The sequence below is a fragment of the Gymnogyps californianus genome, chromosome Z (assembly GCF_018139145.2).
Source record: "Gymnogyps californianus isolate 813 chromosome Z, ASM1813914v2, whole genome shotgun sequence".
In the NCBI taxonomy this organism is placed as follows: domain Eukaryota; kingdom Metazoa; phylum Chordata; class Aves; order Accipitriformes; family Cathartidae; genus Gymnogyps; species Gymnogyps californianus.
Window position 1 is genome coordinate 7,348,342 of NC_059500.1, and position 21,003 is coordinate 7,369,344.

Genomic DNA, 21,003 nt, shown 5'->3' on the forward strand with positions numbered 1-21,003 from the left:
CAAAGCCCATCAGAGGGCTGGAGCACCTCTCCTATGAGGACAGGCTGAGAGAGCTGGGGTTGTTCAGCCTGGAGAACAGAAGGCTCTGGGAAGACCTTATTGCAGCCTTTCAATACATAAAGGGGGCTTATAATTAAGACAGAGAGAGACTTTTTACCAGGGCCTGTAGTGACAGGACAAGGGGCAATGGTTTTAAACTAAGAGAGGGTAGATTTAGACTGGACATAAGGAAGAAATTTTTATGATGAGGGTGGTGGGACACAAGAACAGGTTGTCCAGAGAAGTTGTGGATGCCCCATCCCTGGAAGTGTTCAAGGGCAGGTTGGATGGGGCTTTGAGCAACCTGGTCTAGTGAAAGATGTCCCTGCCCATGGCAGGGGGTTGGACTAGATGATCTTTAAATGTCCCTTCCAACCCAAACCGTTCAGTGATTCTATGATCCTATGATCCTATAATGATGACCATAGGAGAAAGACGTAAAACCACCCAACTCTTTGGCATAAGGTTAATGAAATGGTTTAAAGTGTGGGGAAAACAACTTGAAATTAAAATTATCCTGCAGTAGTTTGATTTTTTTTCTTGAACTGAAAATATCTGACAACTTCAAGAGTAAGTTGCTCTCTCAGTCAATTTCAGTTTTTATGTGAAACACCAAAAATGTAAAGATTGCAGAAAATGTGACTGCAAGGTCACAGAGTACTGAATAGATGCTGATTTTAATACGTCACTTGCTTTATCTCCATCTTACACAGACTTGATGTGCCATTACTGTTTAGTTACTTAAAATATGTTAATTGTTGAAACAAATTTAATAGGTATCTTTCTATCTTAAAGAAATTACCCAGTTCAACAAAGGAAAGCAGTAAACAATGACTAAAGCATATAACAGAAGCTGGAGACCTGGTTTTGTAGTCTTAAACTCTATTAACTATTTTGCTTCAATTTGCAAGTCATTTTATCTCTGTGTGACTTGTTTTCCTATTGCAAGAGGAGGGACATAGCATACTTACAAACCTAAAATCTTTCCTGTGTTTACTTGGGTATAAAATGTGGCTATACTATTTCTTTAAATGCAGGGCAGGACACCAGCCACGAGAAGGCTAGGGATGTTTAGAGAAAAGTCCAAACCCAAAACAACAGGATAAAGAAGTTAGAGACAATGTTATTTACTCTCTATTTATATAATTCATTGCCTTTTGCCTCAGAAATATTCTATTGAAATGGGAAGTCCTTAAACACCTTCTGAAATTATATTTAAACTCCACCTACTTGTAACGTCCTGTAAAGGGAATAGAGGGGTGGAAGGGGAGAGGCTTTCCTCAGCTGAAGAATGAGTTGGGTGGCTGGTTCAGTTTAATCTGTTACATGTCTTATTTAATTATTTGTGCTGTACACTTGGGAGCGGATCAGCATTTCTAGTTGTGTATGAAGTAGGCTTCATTCTCTGTTCCAAGTTAAAATCAGCATTATTCCCAATCATGCCCACAGCAGCTGCAATGCAGCATGAGCGAAAAAAGAATAAAATGCAGTAATTCAAACCATTCTTGCCCAGTAGAGACCCAGAATTTTCTCTCATTTTTGCCCTTCTTATTAATGGCTTGTCCCTTCCACTCCCATGGTTCTCTAAAAGACTCAGTAATTCAGAAGGAGTAGATTTAATTATTCACCATTGGAGGGTAAAAAAATAAAGAGATAACAGTAAGGACTCTTGAAACTCAGGAAAAAAAAGAATGTTTAATTAGCATATAGGCACAACACGCTGCCTGATATGCCTTACTAACAATACAAAGCAATAACCTTGGGTCAAAAGATAAGTTACAATACATGCAAAAACATCTGGATTGTGCACTAACATGTTAGTTATAGGTACATCTGTCAAATAAACATACATCTATTCTCCTAAAGAACAAAACTTCAGAGACTATTTCAAAAGTAAAGGTACAACAAAACAACTATAGTTGAGCAGCGTATTGGACACAAAGCATCCTACACAGAGACATTTGACCTTTGGAGGCAAAAACTGTAACAGGCAAATAGCTGAGAGCCAGATCCCCAAATACTTACTTATGAAAAGCTCTCAGTATTATCAGAATGAGGTCTGAAGGATTTTGCCCTTAATGAATAACAATTATGAGTGGGTAAAAATGTCTCTCTCAGTGAGAATTTTAAATCATATATCTAAGTTTAATGTTGCTGATAAGAGTGAAAGGAGGAAAGGAATCTCATCACAAATAAAACAATATTTTTGTAAAACCCTTAAAATAAATAATGATTATGAAGGAAGATCTGGTACAATGAACATGTCCTGAAATCAAAATCAACGTGGTTAAAGTTAATAAATACTTTAAATCGTTAAGTTCCTTTTTATCCTACAGAACAATAATCAGTATTAAGAAAGAGGAAAGCAGAAAGAGGACGGAGACCTCTTCCTTACTTTTACGTAAGGGTGATCAGTCCCAGTATCATCTCTCACTATTAAGCTACGCGTTTGTATGTTACAGGACTAGCCGAAAGAAAGGGACAGAATATACACTTACTGCCACTGTAAATTCAACAGATCTATGTTTTCTTCCACATGATGACTAATCACGGGCTCAGTCCACTAACAATACTGGTGAATTTAGTGGGGGGAGGAGAGGGACGGGGGGGGGTGAAGGCTGGGGTGAAGGCAACTCTAACCCCGTATCAGCGTGTGACAAGTGCTCTCTGTCACATGGAAGGGGACGTGTCTGTGCTGCTGCCCAGGGTCCCAGATAACTATGGGCTGAATCCAGGCTGCTACTTATGCAATAAAAAATACTGCAAAACTCCCCTCGGACTTTGCTGGCGGATGTGCCCACTGCTGAACCAGTGGGTGAAATATGCTATCCCCATTGCAGCTAGCCAGCCCGTACACCCTGAGGTGTTTGTGTCCAGAGAGTGCCAAAGGGAGCAGCCCCTCCAACGTGAGAACTGCTGTTGCATTGGACTGGTGCAGCAGGGCTGAGGAGCTAAGAAAGGCAAGTAGATAGGCGCTTCAGCCCTTCTCTTTCTTATGAATCCTGAATCAGCTGGGCTTTTTCAGCTCCAATTGCAGAAAAGCAAGTCTGCTCTGCTTCCATGGCATAAAAGCTATAATGGACAAGATCCTAAAAGACAGCAAGATCCAAATGACAAAGTCCTCACTTGGAGACATCCTCCCTAAAACACCAGAGGCAAACAGTGGGTGTTTTATGACTGGGATTTCTATCTCTATATATTATATGGCTGTGGTGGAGTGGCACAGAGAAGCTGGTAGCAAGGAGCTCCACAATCCCTGTGCGCTGTACAGGGAGATCACTGCACTAGCTGGTTATATAGATGTACTAGGCAAAGCCTCACATAAAGCAGGTTGCTGCTGCCTACTAACTATTGCCATAGCTCAAACACTGCAGCAGTACCGTAGCAGAGGCACTCAGGCCACTTACACGCAAAGTACACAACCCAGCTGCGGGGCAGACACACCGCTCTACACTCGCTGTGTAGGATTTCTGCAGAACAGCCGTTTCCAGCTTTGGTTAGGGCTGCAACCCTGGATAGGGTTGTGGATAACAAGATGCGTGCTCACTTCTTTGAGCAGTCACCATCTGTATTTTAATGAACGCATTGTATCCCCAACCAAAAAGATTAATATTAGTCATCAGCAAATCAAACATTACTGTGACCATTACCTTTTCTTGTTTTTTGTTGCTCTTAACACAAATCAAGCATCTAGTTACTCTAGTGATTCTAATCTAAATTGTGCCACTGACCCAAGAGGTAACTGTTGGCATACAGATAGTATATGCTTTTCCAGAGGGGCTGAACTACCACATTGTCTACTGATTTTAAGATATGGATGCTCAGCACCTTTGAAAAAACCCATGTCTAATCCTTTGCCTTCCTCTCTGTCCACTTGTAATACTGTAGCATGAGCACAGCACCACCCCTGCATACTGCAAGCGTTAAAATGCATTGAATGTTTTGGAAGTCTGAAGAACCGATATACGCACATGAAGTACAAAACAACGAACTGTGAAGAGAGTAAGATGAAGAATTGTACCCTGTAACCCTAAGAACATCAAGGAAGTCTGGTAAGATGGGGTACAGGCAGATAAAGCAGCAGTTAACAGCATACAACAGAGATGCCAATTGACATTGACAGTTGTTACATATTTTCTTTGTTAACAGAGAAACAATAAAACCAAGTTAAGAAATCACTTTTTGGACCACTTTTTCCCTGTTTCTTCATTACTTCAAAGTGTTTTATGAAACCACTGTATGGTAACTGCTTTTGTACAGAAAATACACAGTAATTTGGTTTTGTGGTCCAAATAAACCATGCTTTTTTTTTTTGTATCATGCATTGGGATGCAATCAGCTTCTTGTCAGTCATTAGTGAAAAGAACAAGCATATTTTTGACAATAAAAAGCTTCTATAAGTAACATTTTCCATGTTCATTTCTACAGCAATCATTAGCCAGAACTATTTAAAATGTTTCTGGAATTTTTTTTCTCTTGCTGTCTGCTTTTCTAATTGAGGAATTTTCCAGTATTTGTGATGTTTCATCATGCAGTTATTTACAAAGAGATAGTCCTTGTGGTGAAGAACCTTAATGAAATTTACAGTTGCTAAGGTACATTTATAAATGCTAGCAGTTACCCTCAGACAGAACGAATGGAATTTATTGTGCAGCTTTGGGCTGGGCCAGCAATATAATTAAAGTGCAAATAAAGACAAAAACCACAAGCCAGGCAGATCCGTTTTTCATCGCCAGTGTTCAGAAGCATCATGACTATGGTAAGAAACGTCAGATCAAATAGGCCTAGGTCACAATCTATTTTAAACATCTATCTCCCTGAGAGGATTTAAGGGAGGTATACAGTGATATAGCCCTATTTCTTCAACTGGCTGAATATCATTGGAAAAGTAAGGACACTTTTCCAGCCAATTTTTTTCAACAGTGCTAACACCTGCGTTTTATACTATGATGCACTTTACAGCATGCATTTGAGCTCACTTTCCATGCAGCTACAACAGGCCACTCTTGATCAGGAAAATTTAGGAAGTACCAACTAGCTGTAGAAATGACATCTATCTACCTGGTATGTCACAAAAGCATAGGCTTTGAAAACATTTACAAATAGCACATTTTCTTAAACATATGCCCATATGCAAATGATAATTACTAGCTCAGATAAAAATATATAGATTGTGTTTGCTGGCATTCAAAGTTTGCCACTGATGTGAACAATTTTAGAGCTAAGTCAGTGCTAAATGGCTGAACAAAAAATACACGTTTTTCAAACCACTGATTCCACGTAAAATGAAACTGTCACTCCAACTCCTAGTGTTCATTGCTGATCACTACCCATTGCCAGACCAGACATGTATTTCCCTCCACAGTGTGTCCAGAAAGTGCTTCTGTAGCCTGACTTGTCCGAGAAGCTGCAGGAGGTGCAGAAAAATAAAGTGCCTTTTCCAGGGCTGTGTGCAACATGACTAACCATCCCGTTCACTGTATGTCCGGATTTCTCAAGTCTCAGGTATAGCTCCTAACCTGTTATTTCCCAGCTGAAGCTTGCAAGGCTGGCAACTAATATTTACAGCTATTCAACTAGTTCATTTGCTTTCCATGCTGTAAATACTCTCATTGTGTATTAATGAAAAAATATTTACAATTAATTTATAGGTAAAATCAGTCACCTTAGAAAAGGCTGACAAGACATTTAGAGAAGAGAACATTTTATAAAGGGTAGCATTAAATGTATAGCAAGTATTTTGAACAACTGCAGATCTGAAGATACTAGATGCTACCTTAATGTCACTCCAAGATAGGAGATGACTGTTAAGATCCTGTTTTTTCAATGAAGTTAGCACGATATGAGGACATCATTACCATTACTGCCTCAGTGAACGCATAGTTAGCCATCAACCCAGAACACATCACAGCCTTCTCATTTTGTTCATTTCTCTCAATATACCTGAGTATATTACCACCACTTAAATCTGTCCCCTTAATTTGTCACATAGGATGACTACAATGAGTACCCATTCACAGGAAAGTCTCCTATTTTACATTAAACGCATGGTCCCTACTGCAAAACATTATCTTTGCAAAGCAGCAATCACTTAATCCAGTTAGGAAGCATCTCTGTCTTCCACCTCCAATGCTCATTTTCATTGCCTGAGAGGGAAATGCTGTGAGGCTCTGTATCTCTTATTGGAAAAGAGAGCTTGCATTCTTCTCAATATTTCCCTTGCTGTCTTTAGGACTTGGCATGCATGATTTTGTTCATTGTACTAAAGCTTTCTGTAGACTCTGAGGCAAAGCTGGCTCTTCAGGCGGGGAGTCTTGGTTCAATCTTTAGGGAAAGCTCATACAAGGTATCTTCGTCTATGATGAGTGTCTTGTCAAGTAAATAGTGAGTGACCTGGAATAGAGAAAACACAGATGAACAGACTGTATGTTACTTCCACAAAAATGTCTCTGCTTTCCTTGTCCGCTTCAGCCCATTTTGGATTCTGAGATCCCCTCGCGTTGTTTTCTTGAGAAACACAACAGCTTGTTTGAATGGTGTAAAGCTGCGCCAGCGGCTCTCTAAGAGTTAAGTATGGCCTCTTAGGAATGGGCAAATCCTTAGGCAGGTTACCTAAGCCCATGTTGCTCTTCTGGAGTCTAAGATGAAATCTTCTCTGAAGGCACAGACTGGCTTTGGGCAAATTTTCATCACTCCCATGAAGGACAAGGGGAAAAGACTTGCAGGATGCCCACAACATCAGTAGATGCTTGGGCCATCTCCTGTCCCCTAATCCCGCGATTCTGGGATTCCCTGGGGAATTATGCTTCCAACTGGGCAGGGAGAATACGTTTCCCTTTGAACCCATTCCCTGGTACCCCAGACCCATGAAGGCTGCAATCCCAAGAGAGCTTCCAGAGAAGGAGGAAAAAACTTGCTTCTATATACAGTGTCAAATAGTTTCTGCCAGGGTGAGTGTATTACAGCCCCAAAGTACCTGTCCATATTTCTGTCTGTCCTCTCTTCTCTGTGTGTGGGAGCAGAATACATTGATTTTAGCCTTCAACAGCTGTATCTTACAATGAATGGCTACCACAGCTTTGATTTCATTAGTAGGTAACAGTGCCTAAGAAGAGCCTTACCTTCTGCTGATGCTCTATGCGGTAGAAGGTCTGCTGGAACTGGCGTATTTCCCTGATAATATGTGAGATCTTTCAAAAGAATACATGTATATGAGTAAGTACAACTGCATTTTGACTTCAGCTATGCCACATAAGACAAGAATTTTGCACCAAATTATGCAATTTATCCTGGGAGGAGGGGAGGGAAGGGCAGAGATCATCTCCTAATGGCTTCCAAGGATTTCACTTTCCTAAATTAACCATTTACTGTTCAGTCAGCCTCAAGTGAACCACCTTGTCTCTCCTCTCCCCATACTGATAACCTCTCTTCTCTTTGCCTTGAGTGACTGCTGCAATGTGTAGTCATAAGAAGGGCGTTAAGCTGAGATTAGAAGACAAATTTCCATGCTTCCCTCTGAGGAGCTGTTACAAAACATTACATGGTAGGAGAGAAATCCACTTTAAAATGCTTTTTTAGATAGACCCTAGCACACTTGAAAAGAAGACTGTGATTACTGCTTTCTGGTGAATCACTACATTTCTTTAATTTTGGTCAAAAAGCCTTTTGTTGCTCCTTCATGAGCTTCGGACAGCTGCTTTTTCTGTCTGTCATTTCTCAGAGAACCAATCGGAGGCAAATTCACCCTGTAAAAATACTCAGTTTACCAGAAGATGGTGATAGAAGACTAGGTCAAGTAATTGCTTTCAAATAGCTACCTGTCTTGCATGATGCCAATATACTTGTACATCTTCGAAGTTAAATTCAAAGGACTTATAATTAAATCAATAATTAACTAACATAATTAGTTATATAATATAATATAATTAAACACCTGTTGGGAAAGCATATAAGGAGCTGAAAATTACCATTCTCATTTTGGAAAAATTGACAAGGCCTTCCTCAGTGAAGTTTGGTGTTCCTTCTTCAATAAATGCCAGGTCCGTCAGGTACATTCCAAGGTAGGGAACGGCAGGTGGGTTACAACTGTGAAACAAGAAATCAGCATATTTGCCTGTAGCTAAATTTGCAAACTAATTTTTTTATAACTCATGCAAACTCTTTATTACTTAACGTACTTCTAATCAATGGGTTACATTCATTGCTAAGACAAACAGCTTCTCTGACTTCACCTGAATTGTACTTGCTCTGCCTGTGACAAATTGAATGTATTCTGTCCAATAATTAATATTAATGGCAGATAACCTTTAGTAAAAGGTAGAACAGTAACATGATGGATGAGAGGAAGGACAGGTAGACTTTGGAATCAGAGAACACCTTCAAGTATATTTCAATCCTGGCTGACAGACAATCTCAGAAATAGACCCTACACACAAGCTAAAAATGCATGTGGATATGCTTCTGAGTGGTTGATGTTCTGCAGTCGTGTAAGCATCCTAGTATAGCAAGGGTACATGTATGCATGTGTGTGTGAGCATATGCACAGACGTGTGGAAATATATATACATACGTTTGTATACAAATGCATATATATACATATGCATACACACGTACACATAGGTATCCATATATGCACGTATATACATATGAGTATGTATCTGTATACATATGTATGTATATACCATTCTGTCAAAGTCTATTCAGGCCTTCTGAACAGTGAACACGAAGAAACAGAAAGACAGAGAGGTAGCAAAGATGATGTGGAAAACTGGGAATAGAGACCCTAGAGAACAGGGATTTTCTTTTATTGGAGGGACAGGAGGAATGGGATAATGACTGTTGCTTCCCTAATACAATAATCACTCTTCCACACTCAGTGATTCTTGCCTCAGCAGAAATAGTAGCAAACTTGGTTTTCTGAAGCTCTGGCATAAGAAGAATGCAGGATGATGGCTGCACTGTTAACTTAGGCAGACTGCTGACAGTGCTTAGCAGTGCACTTCACTCTAGATATTTTTTATATTACGAAGATGATTGTTGAACACAGACAAGCAATACATTACCTGAAAGGTGTATAAAAGTACTTGTTCATATATTGTGAGTAAAAACATTTAAAAAAATTATTAGCTCCCCAACAATATTTTTTAAGTAAAAATTGACTAACTTGAACTATATATTTCGAAACATTCCAGTAATTATTCTAGTAGTTCAATTCTTTGCTTCTCTCAGGATCATTTAAAGTAGTTGTACCACTCAGTCCTGGAAAGCCTACTACTTGCAAAACTACAGGTGTTCTACGCATGCAGCTGGAGTCAATACATAAATTGTAGAACCCTTGCCACAAGATATTTTGGATACCAAAATTACATAAGGTCAAACACAATCTGCCAAATCAATTAAAGAAAAAAATATTCAAGGACTACTGTACAAAAAAAGCAGGCTGTATTCCAGGGTGGCAGACTACAGGGGGCTGGAAGGCTATAGGGGAGGAAATACCACTGTGCATTTGTCCTGTTCCTACGTTTCTCTCAGCTACTGGCCACTGTCAGAAACAAGATAAAGGGGTGAATGGATGTCGGACAATGGAACTTTGATCTGAATCAGGCTTAGTCCTAAGTCCTAAACTTCTTATCTGGAACAAGGACTCTTTGGAATCCTGTTTTTGAATAAGAATTTCTATTTATAAACCTGGCTTTACACTTATTGAAAAAGTTTATCAGTGTAAGTAAAACCCCAACAGGGAACATTCACGTAGAATAATAGTTTAATTTGTTTCAGTAATTCTCTGGAGATATTATATTTATCTACCAGGAGTACTAAATCACAGGATATTCTGCAAAACAATAATGCCAAATAGAATAAAACTACAATTTAAAAAGTTATTAGGTAAAAATATTTTCCAATATTATATTAATTATTAAAGCTTAATCAAAGCCAATTCATCTTTAGCATGTACAATCCACTGCTTATAACAAAACACAATTGTATATTGTAGGGAAGCATACTTTTTGAGCGTTTCTCTAAGGTTTTTAAATCTTCCTTCAGATGATACAGTCTTCTGAAGCTTGTCCATGAGAGCTTTTGTCTAGAAAGAAAATGCATTACAAATGTCATCGCTGTTGCACATAAATGACTGGGATTAGATTTTAGAAAAGGTGTAATTCACTTAGTATCTTCACCCCATTTTCAAAAGTAATCACATATGCATTAGGAATTTAGCTTTATTGCAGTTCCCAGTGTATTTCTGAAAATGGAGATTAGACAGCATTAAAGATTTTCCTTTGAGTGATACACAGAACCTGTATCTATGCTAATATTATTAGCCTGCAAATTCAGGAAAAAACACAAGTTCATTAAGTTAATGGTCAGCAATTCAGTTTACTGTGTATACAAGAATATTAGGGACTTGATCTTACATGTTGCTGAGGATCCTCAGCTGTGTTTACTGAAATTAGTGACAGTAAAGGATGTTTACTGTCTTGCAGCTCGCACTAAGGTGGTTTTGCCTCCAAGTTTCTGATAAAAGCTGAATATGTATTTGAAAATATATTACTGTCTTACACAAATTACTTTCAGTGGGCATCATCAGAGCCTGGTTACTTCATAAGTGAAATAAATTTGCTTTTCAGTCTTTTTATGCTATAGACTTGAGATAATATAGAGAATCATGAGAAATTTGTCATTTTTGAAATGGAATTTCCAATTAAGAGAAAGCTGTAGGCAGAAACAGACACTTTCTTTTTCTTCTAAATAGCAGGCTGATTGAACACTCAGATTACGTTTCCAATAAGTACTGGAGAACTGTGCAACAACATTAATCTGTTGTTTTTTTTTTTTTAATGGGAAATTTAAAAATCAAACAAATTCTAAACATAAAACTTTTTGGAGGTAAACTCTTACATAACTGTTTGTATTGAAAGCATTTTTACTATATTTTTAAATAAAAGAATGTAGCACCAGCTATAAAGCAGCTGAGAAAAAGCCGTCTGGAGAAGGCAGTACAGTCAGAATGTATTTTAAGTGGATTTCATTGCTTGGGCTGCTTTAGTGCTTTGCAAAAGCTGCAGAAACATACGGAGGAGGCAATGCAATGATAGAAGCCCACCTTTTTTATGTCAATTAGCTAGATCTAAAATGGGCAACCTGAAATCTTCCAATTAGCTACAGTAAACTCTGTATCCAAATACTGCGTAACTTACACGTGATTCGCTCTGTCCTACTGACCTCCTTGCTGTTATTCCACCATACTAAAATATTCTTTTTTTTTTTTTTGAAATAGCAGAAAGCTGAGATTTAAATCATTCAACCAATTTCTCCAAACCATCTAAAACAGAGAACATAAAAGACTGGATGCTCTTCATCCTGGTTAGTCTTTTTTTTTGTGTCTTATTTTTGTTACTGGCAGTCATTCTCACAGCCTTAGCCATGCTGCTGACAGTCTCAGCAGCAAGGTAAGGGTTAAAGGGAGGTATTCACTGCATCTAAACTTGGGCCCCTAAATGAGAAAGAAGACTGGCTGTCTACAGTCTTTTACTGGGTAGCAAAAAACTCACCACCTTGAGAAGAAGTGCTGACCTTTCTACCGACCTTCTGCACAGGCAGGGAAATATGGCTCCTATTTTAGGCACCTGAGCTGACTTTAGTTATAGCTAGTAACCACCTAGATGGGTATATCTGAAAATATCTAAATTTAGTTTTCTCAAATATTTCAGTAATTCAGGCTCAAGTCGTAGTCTTAGGCACCTGCTAATTCTGTCAAAATCAGTTTGTTCCCACAGGTATTTAATTAATGATATTAAAAAAAAGGATAAATGAAATACGAAAGACCTTAACATGAAATACCAGTATCACTTGGTGCTTCCAGCAAATACTCAGAGTATTGTAAAAGTAGAATTATTTATGGGGGGAATCCTATCTCAATAAGTTGTTCTCTGAACAACATGCTGACCAATGTAATCTAGAAACCTTACTTGTAATCGTATCTTTCTTACCTGTTTGGATACTTTACCCCAAGTTTTCTTAAGTCTGTAGATTGCACTTCTGTTCAAGGCTGATGTGATTTCTAACACACCATTATAATTGTGCATACATCGACAAATATCAGCTACTGCTACCCACTTTTCAATTGAGTTAGCCCGGGAGCTGACATCAGCGTAATTCATGATTTGGGAGGCAACAAGGTTACTCATCTGACCAAACAAAGAGGAAGAAATTTAGGACATTTAAATATAATCCCTTTCAACATACAATCATTTAATGAACAAGGCAGAAAAAACTAACGCAAAACAAAATTTATGGCTCTTAATAAAACCAGAGAAAGTGTATTGAGAACAGTGTTGTAGGGAAGCGGGGGGAATGATGATATGAAAGAAGGGGAAGAGATGCAATGGGGAGTATCTCCAAGCCAACAGTAATAAAACTGATTGGGAAGTCTCTCAGTAAAATTCAAGGAAAATGGTAAAGCGCAAAGATATGGTTGGGGATACAAAGGGCATTCATTAAATAGAATCAGTGTTATATTTTCACTCTCTGGAGAAAATTTAGTTTCTTCTGTAAGAAAGAAGGCATTGTAGTACAGTTTAAAATGTTCTACTGTATTAAATTGCCATTGAAATGCTGAGTACCAATTCTTGAAAACGAGCATCTTCATGTGCTTTGATTTAAAAGGTTAATCACAAAAAGGCTGTAACATTCAGTCACTACTAGATAAGAATTTACATCACATTGTAAAAAAAAAAGATATTTTTGTTCCAGAGGTCATAGACAATGTCAATAGAGTTCCTAGAAAGTACTTACATCATTAAAATGTTGACTAGTTTTCATAATATAGGGTGTTCTCTCATTTTTATCCACTTTCATCCAGCCCTGCCCAAGAAACTCTCTAGACATTGAGGGGAGAGAAAAAAACAAACAAAAATGTTAACAAACACAGTACAGTCTCTGTCTGTAACCATAGCCTAAGTGGATTTCAAGTATACCTCATTTTGTTAGAAGCTAATAACACAGCTTTACACTAATTCCAGCATTTCACTATACCATTTTTAATGCTGTCTGAAGCAGTAAATATTATAAAGAAGATTTATTTTTATTTTAATCCCCTCCCCCAATCCCCCCTCCTAATTTTCAGCATTGTGATCCTATTTTAAATTGGTCTTGTCAGCTTACGTGGTTATATCCATGTTAAACTGCTGTATGAATGAACCTGATTTGACACTCCCTCCCTAGAGACTCAGCACTTCCACACTATATTCACCCTTCACTAGCCCAGAGCCTTAGACCACAGATTTTTTTTCTTAGCAAAGAATTCAGTCTTTCAAAACATGATCAAATTATAGAGGCGTCAGAGGCAATGACAGAAACAGCCGAAGGGCATTATCCTGTTATGTATGCAAACGTTTTTGTCAGTAGCATGAATTAGTGTAGTGCCTAACACTGCCAGTCAGTAACTCATCCACCGTACTCACTTCAGTCACTCGTAGGAGAACACTTACTCATAGGGTATGCTTCGGAAAACTACATGATCTAAAAGAGTTATTTGCTCTGCAAGCTCCATGGCCGACAAAGTCTCAAAGCACTCTGGTTTTGGACAATCTGACTGCAAAAATAAGGAGAACACTTAATGATCTCTTTTTGCATCAAAGGACATTTCAAAGCACAGGGTATTAAGAACTTGATATGAGCTTTCAACACAGAGTTGTAATAAACTCCTTTGCTACAAAGAAATAAGAATTAAGAAAAATTGCTAACAACATTAGAGTAAACATCAGGCTGGGAACTCATAGGAAAACAGGCACATACCAAGTCATGAGTATGCACGTAGGTTAATTAAAGGCTGTGCATTCTGTGTTACTTTCCACATAGTCACTCTGCACCTAATTCATTGCCCACGCTCTTCTTTGGATTAACGCAATGCACTTACGAGATGGTGGTGACTCCAGTTTGGAGGATGGGCATTGTCAGTCAAGGCCAGCGATGGTTCTTATGGCAGCTGAGATGGCAGACACTTACCATTTCATATATATTAATATCTTTCCCTTTTTTTTTTCATCATGTGATTTAAATCCAAATCCTAAAGTTTTGACCTGTTCATCTTTGATATGGGCTCCAAATTCTTACTTTCTCTAAACTGAAATGTAGATTCCTGATACAAAAGAACAGTATTTCTGTCCAGAGCTGCAAAGTTGCAGTTGTGCTACATTTTATTGACTTAAAAAGACAACATTTCTATAGGAGTACTTATGTTTAAATTTCAAGATGAACTTACCATCTGAATGATATCCTCTATTTTTAAATGGGTATCATCTTGATCATCCTGAGAAAGAGCCCTGAAAAATTAAGTAGCAGAACATCCTATATAAATAAAATTGTCTATGGTTATGAGAAAACCTTATCACAGATAGGCAATCGTCTTTATCTAAAATAAATCCTAAGACTGCAATCGAAGAGGTAAAGAAAAAAAAATCTGGTACCTAAAATCTCATGCCTTGTTTTAAGTAAAAGTGTAAAAAATGGTAGGATATCAGAGTCACGTAAGGTAAATGATGGTCATGGAGGCTTAAAATCTCTGAGCTAAGAGCAGCATATACTGTAGAATGGTCAATGACAATAACTACTGTACTTACTTGCTGATTATAGTGATAAGGTTTCTACATCTATCCCACTTTGACTTTAGTGCAAAGAAGTTTGGTGGACAAAGAAAAATTCCCTTTTCAAGAACTGGACTGGCAACGCAAAAACAGAACACAATAGAAATAATATTTAATCAGAAGTTCTCTATCCTGAATAATCCTAGGAAACCTAAAGGTGGAAAATTACATCTCAAGCTTTTCTCTCATTTTAAACTACTGTGCTAAGTGGTATTTTGGGGAAATGTTTGAAAAATCAACATTTGAGAAGTGAAGAAAAGACAGCAAAATAGGCATACATAAAAGAGTGATTCACTGGGAAGTGTTCTTGTTTATTGGCACTACACTGTCCTATTCAGTGTCCCACACAAAGAGCTGTGAGTGTGGAAACAGACAACAAACTGCTAGCAGATTTTACTTGTAGCAAGTACATTATTTGCTTTCAGTAATACAAGTGTTAATCCATGCTTCCCACTCTGCTATAGAAAACCTGTGATTATTAGGGTTATTTCAGAGTAATGGGTCAAAAATGAACCCAGCAGAAGGAATAAGTATTCATCAAACCCCATCTACCCTGATGTAGTATCTTGGCACATAATTCTAAGATCCCTTCATTTGGAACATATAGACTCAAAGAAAGCTTGAATAGACTGGATTTATATAATATAGGAAAGAGAAGATTTAGGGAGAAAGAACAGTATGTCAGTATGTACAAGACTGCCTATGAAGACACCAACGATATGGCAAGAAGTCACTAGACTGATTTGCATCAGGGGAGATTTAGTTTCAACATTAAGTTCCGTTTTCCATCTGCAAGGATAGGTGAGCACTGAAACAGGCTTTCTGCAGAAGTTGTAGAGTACTCATCAGCTGAATTTTCAAGGAAAGTTTAGATGACCATTTTCAAAGAAGATCCAGTTCTACTGATCATTCCAGAAAGCACAGCAACTGGACCAGGTATTTTCTCATGGTCCCTCCAATTCTTCATTTTTGCACTCTGTAGTAACAGACTTTCCATGCACCAGATGAGGAAAGGGTTAAAAGAAAAGGACTATATTGCCTGGACTTTAGCTATGAGTGTAAGATATGGAACCTGTACTATGTGGGTGGGGAGGAAGTGTTAATACTTAGTATACTAGGTTCTTCTGTTGTGGGTTGCTGTTGTTGCCTTTTGGTTTGCCAAATGGGAGGACTAGGTTAAAATCAAATGCAGATACACAGAGAAAGGATGTAAGAAACCTCCTTGCCTTCATTTTCAGCCTGTCAAATCCATACAAAATGCCCCGTTCTTCATAGGAGTTGGAAACACCTTATGTCTGATGGGCAAGCTGTGCAAAGTCTTGAATGTCTACTTCTTCAGGAGAACCCTAAGCTTCTTCTCTAGATAATAACGGTGTGCAGCCTCAGTAATTGTAAATAGACTGGTAATCTGTCTTTCCTGAGCAGCTTGTTTTGTGCTGTATCTCATGACTGATTGCCTGCAGACAGGTATTGTTCATTGTATGACAAAAGCATGTGATTCGTGGCAATAAAGAAAAGAGAGGGCTTGCCCTTCTGCCTCAAGTATTCTCAGTAATCTTGTAAACTCATCATTTGAGTTCGTTACATATAACTTTATATCAGCTGGAGTACTCATCTTTGATACAGAAGTGAGTGTATTTGCTTAATACAAAATAAAATAGGAAACATGAGATTCTTAAAAGGCTGAAAATACTTAATTTTTCCCTGTCTTTGCTTCCTGATACTCTCTAACATGACATCTCACATTTTATGTAGACTTCCAATCCCTCATGCTAAAGAGATGACTGGTGCTTTTTCTCTAACACAGTGGTCTCATGAAAAAAATTCTCCTTTTATCCATAAATGCTCTATGTTTAAATCTGCAGAGGACAATGCATCTCTAGACTGCATAACACTACTTTTTGATAGCATCAATAGTAACTTCCACTGCACTCTGCACTGTTGTCAGCTTTGGGATACCTAGTTTCAACAGAGGTTTAGGAAGATATGTTGAGCTGATCAGTTCTGCTTGGGCAGTTCCCATTGCACTCCTTTGAGAGCCTCCTAGAAGCTGGGTAAGAAGCACAGGTCCATGTGAAAAGAGTAATGAGAGAAAGCAAAGGTAAGGAGAGATTCTGCTGGACTGTTTAACAGTGTTCCTCTCAGGGAGGACTGAATGGGGTGACACCTCCATCGTTATCCTTACAAATGAAGGAAGTAAATATATAAGAAATAGCTTTATAATTCTTAGAGTCAGCAGCTAAGATTAGACCTCTCTCTCACTTAAACTATTCTTCATGCCTGACCAGTCCAAATATTAAAATAATTTTCTAGTGGAAAATATTAACATCTGTCTCCTTATTCCTTTATGGTACATAAAATATTTTAAAAATATTTTAAAAGCTGGTGTAAGTTATACAGCCTGAAGTGTATTGTCTGGTGAGATCATGCAAGGCAGAAAATTGGTCATCCATCAAATTTTGACCTCTGCATATCCCTGGATTTCATTTACATTTATTCTGAGCAAGAAGAAGGAAGAACTGTTTCTTGAACCACCCTTTTTTTCTCCAGATAGGACTATTTATCAAAGTTATTCACTGCTGTTCAATCTGAACTTTACACCTTCCTGCTTCACCATCAATGAAATTTTACCTAGATTTCAGAGGTTAATAAATAAGGCTGATAAAATCTCAAGCAAAACATACTTCAGTAGGTTTGCCTAGCTTTCATAACGAATATTGAATAAAAAGAAGCTTTTTTACCCTGCAGAGAAACCCTGTCAGTCCATTCAACAAAAATCTCATCACGCAAGAAATACCAGCTGTTCTGTTTGATGACTCAAGAAGGCATGAAGCAGCTCAGTCTCTCTCATAAACACTTTCCTTGCCATTCGTATTCCATACAGTCTTTCCCAGAGCTGACCATAATATCTTCAGAATACAAACCAACCTTTCCTCCTCCTCTAATCTCTGCTAACAAAGGGACTGATTTTCCAAGAAATTTATATGCATATATGCGCACATACACTCAAAGGCTGGTTCAGTTTGTAAAAGGAGACATTTGTACCCAATATCCTTCAAGGAGACAGTCCATGAAATATACCCATATGGAGGCTCAGAAAGCATGAACTTTCAGGAGTGTCTGAACATTGAATTTATTGTAAGAAATGCTTTTCCTAACCTCACTCTGAATTCCTCTACTTTTCAGAGTCATGAGTAGACTACGAAAACTGAAATGCAGGGAAGCCAAGACCTACAGTGAGGGCTGACTGGCAAACCAGATTTCTGATAGACTACATGTTTTGATATGCCAAGGCCTTTTAGATATAAATGCCTGCAGCAAGTACCTCTTCAGAAAAACTAAAAAGCCTATTTTATGACACTCACCTAGCAATTGGGTGAATGACTATTTTCATGAGGGGCATGTCAACTGGGTCACCCCTCCTTCCCATTTTCATCCTGTCCTAGAGAAGCCTTTTGAATAGAAGTTTCATCAAAACTTCCAGTTATGACAAATCTGTGCTTTCACATAAAAAATATGCTGTCAAAAATCTTCAAAAAATTTGATTTCTAATAACACTAAAAAAGCCCTTCAGTTCTAGGTGGGTAATTTATATTCCTCCTCTAAGTAGTATTAGATGAAAGCCTTCCATCTAGAAGAAAACCAAAAAGATAACATCTTTCCAAGGAGGTGGGTATGTGGTAGTGATGGACTGAGCAGCATTTCTCCAAACCAGACATTGGTACGTGAACCAAAAGAGGAACACAATACCTAGGAGCACCTCTACACATTTCTACAACAAGAAAGACTCTAGATACCTTTAGGACATCCAGGGTGGGAGTCACATCCTCTGCAAGTCACTGCCTGTGTTCTGTAATTGTCTGAGAAAGGAAGGTGTATTCTATGATCTCTGGAGGAACAGTCAGGATGCCTAACTTTAGACAATTTTGGTGGACAGAATCTCCTTCATGATAGGCAGTTACCTTGGAAGGAGTGCTTCATTAGCCGTCTACAGTGGTTAAGTGCTTCAGTTAGACACAGTGGGTCCCACCAAAGAATTTTTTTCTGCTTCAGTTAGACACAGTGGGTCCCACCAAAGAATTTTTTCTAAGTCAATGCAGAGAGGAAATCCCTTTCCCCTCACTCTGTCATTATAACCTATGGACGGTTCAAGGAACTCAAGAAATAATTTTGTTCCATTACAGGCCTTCTCTTAACATTCAGAACATTGACTGTAATCTGCCACGTTGGCAAATGATAGAAAATATGTAATCTGATGCAGAAAAAAAGAAAACAATTTTATGAGAGATACACTGGTGTAGAACATAGTGCCTCTTCACGTCGTCTTGGTGCAGTATGGGAGCATCTGCTTAAAGCTCAGCAGTTCTTGGTCAAGAGGAACATAGTCTTGGTTGTCCCTACTACAATAAATAGTAATCTTCAGAGACAAGTAATAGAGAGAACTCTCCCAGCTTAGGGAAGAGCATGTTCAGTGTTTGCTTTGACCTACTTCCACAACCAGCCATGGTACCACGGGACGCATCAGGCAAGAATGTCAGGGAAAGAACCATTTCCATGTCACCATGTCCTCTTTTTGCACCAGAAGCAGTATCTCTGTTTTTAGTGCAAATATAGAAAAAACGTTGTTTTTCTGGCACTAGAAACCTGGTTGCCAACAGGGTTCATACAACTGTCTTGTCAGATAGGATGCAGCCATGCGGATATTGTCTCTCCTGCTTCTGTCTCTTCTGCTTCCAGAATTGAACAAGGACCTTTTCAACCTGCCAGAAAAGCTAAACCCTCCTGACAGAAAGTATTCCTCAGTTTTATATTTTGGATTATTAAAAAGTTAAGTTTTCAAAGAACAGTCTGGAGTTGGTTCCACCTCTGAATCCACTAACAAGCTGAGAAGCTGGAGGACCAGAGGGACTCCTGCTTGATGCTCCAGTAGCTGAGACAGTTCCTGAAGCAGCCAGAAGCGTGTGTTCACAGTCTCCGTGGGACAGCAGGTCACTGCTTAGGACTAGCAAGTTGATCAGTTTTTTTAAAGCTTATCAATATTCCTATTTTAATAATGTGCAATAAAAATGAAGGCTTGTGGAAGAGTAAAGGAACGTGCACCTCGTGTCACTACCACAGATACACAGTTACACACAAACAACTACATTCAACTGCAGATTATTCCTTAAATCCTGTAATTTCCTCTTCTCAGTTAACTATATAGCCTCGCTGAGAGTGTATATCTCCAGGAGTAACTACAGTGCTTTTTTAAAGCTTGGAACCCACTCTTAATTACCAGACAACCCATCTTCCTGAGGTGATTTAAGAACCAGAGCTCCTCCTTTCAGTGAAAGGGTGAGATGTATAACACATTTGTGTATTTCACCGCAGCTGAATGATTTTTTGTCCAAAATCAGAATTGCTCCAATACAGTCCTTCTCACAAGGTTACTGAAGCAGTTCCCATTCCTGGAGAATTAATTTCTCCCTATCAGCTGACCGTTAACAAATTTGACATGCCTGGCAAATAACTGACTCCTGTGTGGCTGGAGAACGAGCCCAAGCATTACAATGCTTCAGATTACAGTTTTGCTCAGCATAAGACTTTGGGACAGTTTGTTTTATGCAATAACATTTTTAACTTGGAGACTATGTCCTGATATCCTGTTGACTGCAGCTTAACAACAGTTTAAATTATGAAAGTCGTATTTATGCAAGAGCTTCTATCTGAAAGTTTATTTATGCCACAACTCTTACTTGAAAGTTTATGGGCAGTTTGTGTATATAATAAACATATGGATAGGACATAGGAGTAATTTCAGCTGCTACTGAAATATGGTTGCTACTGAAAATGGAACGTAGCAGTTTTTGAACCCTTGGGACAGCAATATTGCGTCACTGAAGCTTCTTGGACTTAGTGTTGAAATAGTATTGAAATTGTATTGAAATTTAATTGAAATTGAAATAGCATTGAAATATTTGACATACAAGTTGTCCAGCATGCATATATGTTAGCAGCATTGCCAGTCTTGAAAAGCAATAAAGGATTTTTGATAACCATTGTTAGCCAAGGCTTAAATTTCATGCCTCATTTTGAAGGAAAGTGAGACATTCATGCAGCATTCAGTCAAAAGGACTAGTCCTGCATGCTGAGCCACCAATGGCTCTTTTTCCAGTGCTAGTTTGTGGGATGTAACCAAGTACTTATGACTCTATATGACCAAATCTACAGTCAAACTATGTTGTTTGAAAAATCTGGTAGGATTAGGCTACACAGCTGCAAAACCTGATGAAAGATGGCTTGGCTGAGGACCATATCTCAGGAAATCTTCATTCTCTAC

At 38.4% G+C, this 21,003-nt stretch overlaps 1 protein-coding gene across 1 annotated transcript in view; it reads right to left on the minus strand.

The window, feature by feature from the left end:
• Positions 1-6,243: 6,243 nt before the first annotated feature.
• Positions 6,244-21,003, minus strand: part of RASGRF2 (Ras protein specific guanine nucleotide releasing factor 2) — a 132,021-nt gene continuing 117,261 nt past the window's right edge. Inside the window, exons 20-27 of the mRNA XM_050912627.1 lie at positions 14,303-14,363; positions 13,530-13,633; positions 12,835-12,919; positions 12,030-12,227; positions 10,044-10,123; positions 8,007-8,124; positions 7,161-7,229; positions 6,244-6,432 (exon numbers count right to left, since the gene is read on the minus strand). Of these exons, the coding sequence (XP_050768584.1) occupies positions 6,340-6,432; positions 7,161-7,229; positions 8,007-8,124; positions 10,044-10,123; positions 12,030-12,227; positions 12,835-12,919; positions 13,530-13,633; positions 14,303-14,363 (808 nt within the window). The 3' untranslated portion in view covers positions 6,244-6,339. The remainder of the gene's footprint in view (positions 6,433-7,160; positions 7,230-8,006; positions 8,125-10,043; positions 10,124-12,029; positions 12,228-12,834; positions 12,920-13,529; positions 13,634-14,302; positions 14,364-21,003) is intronic.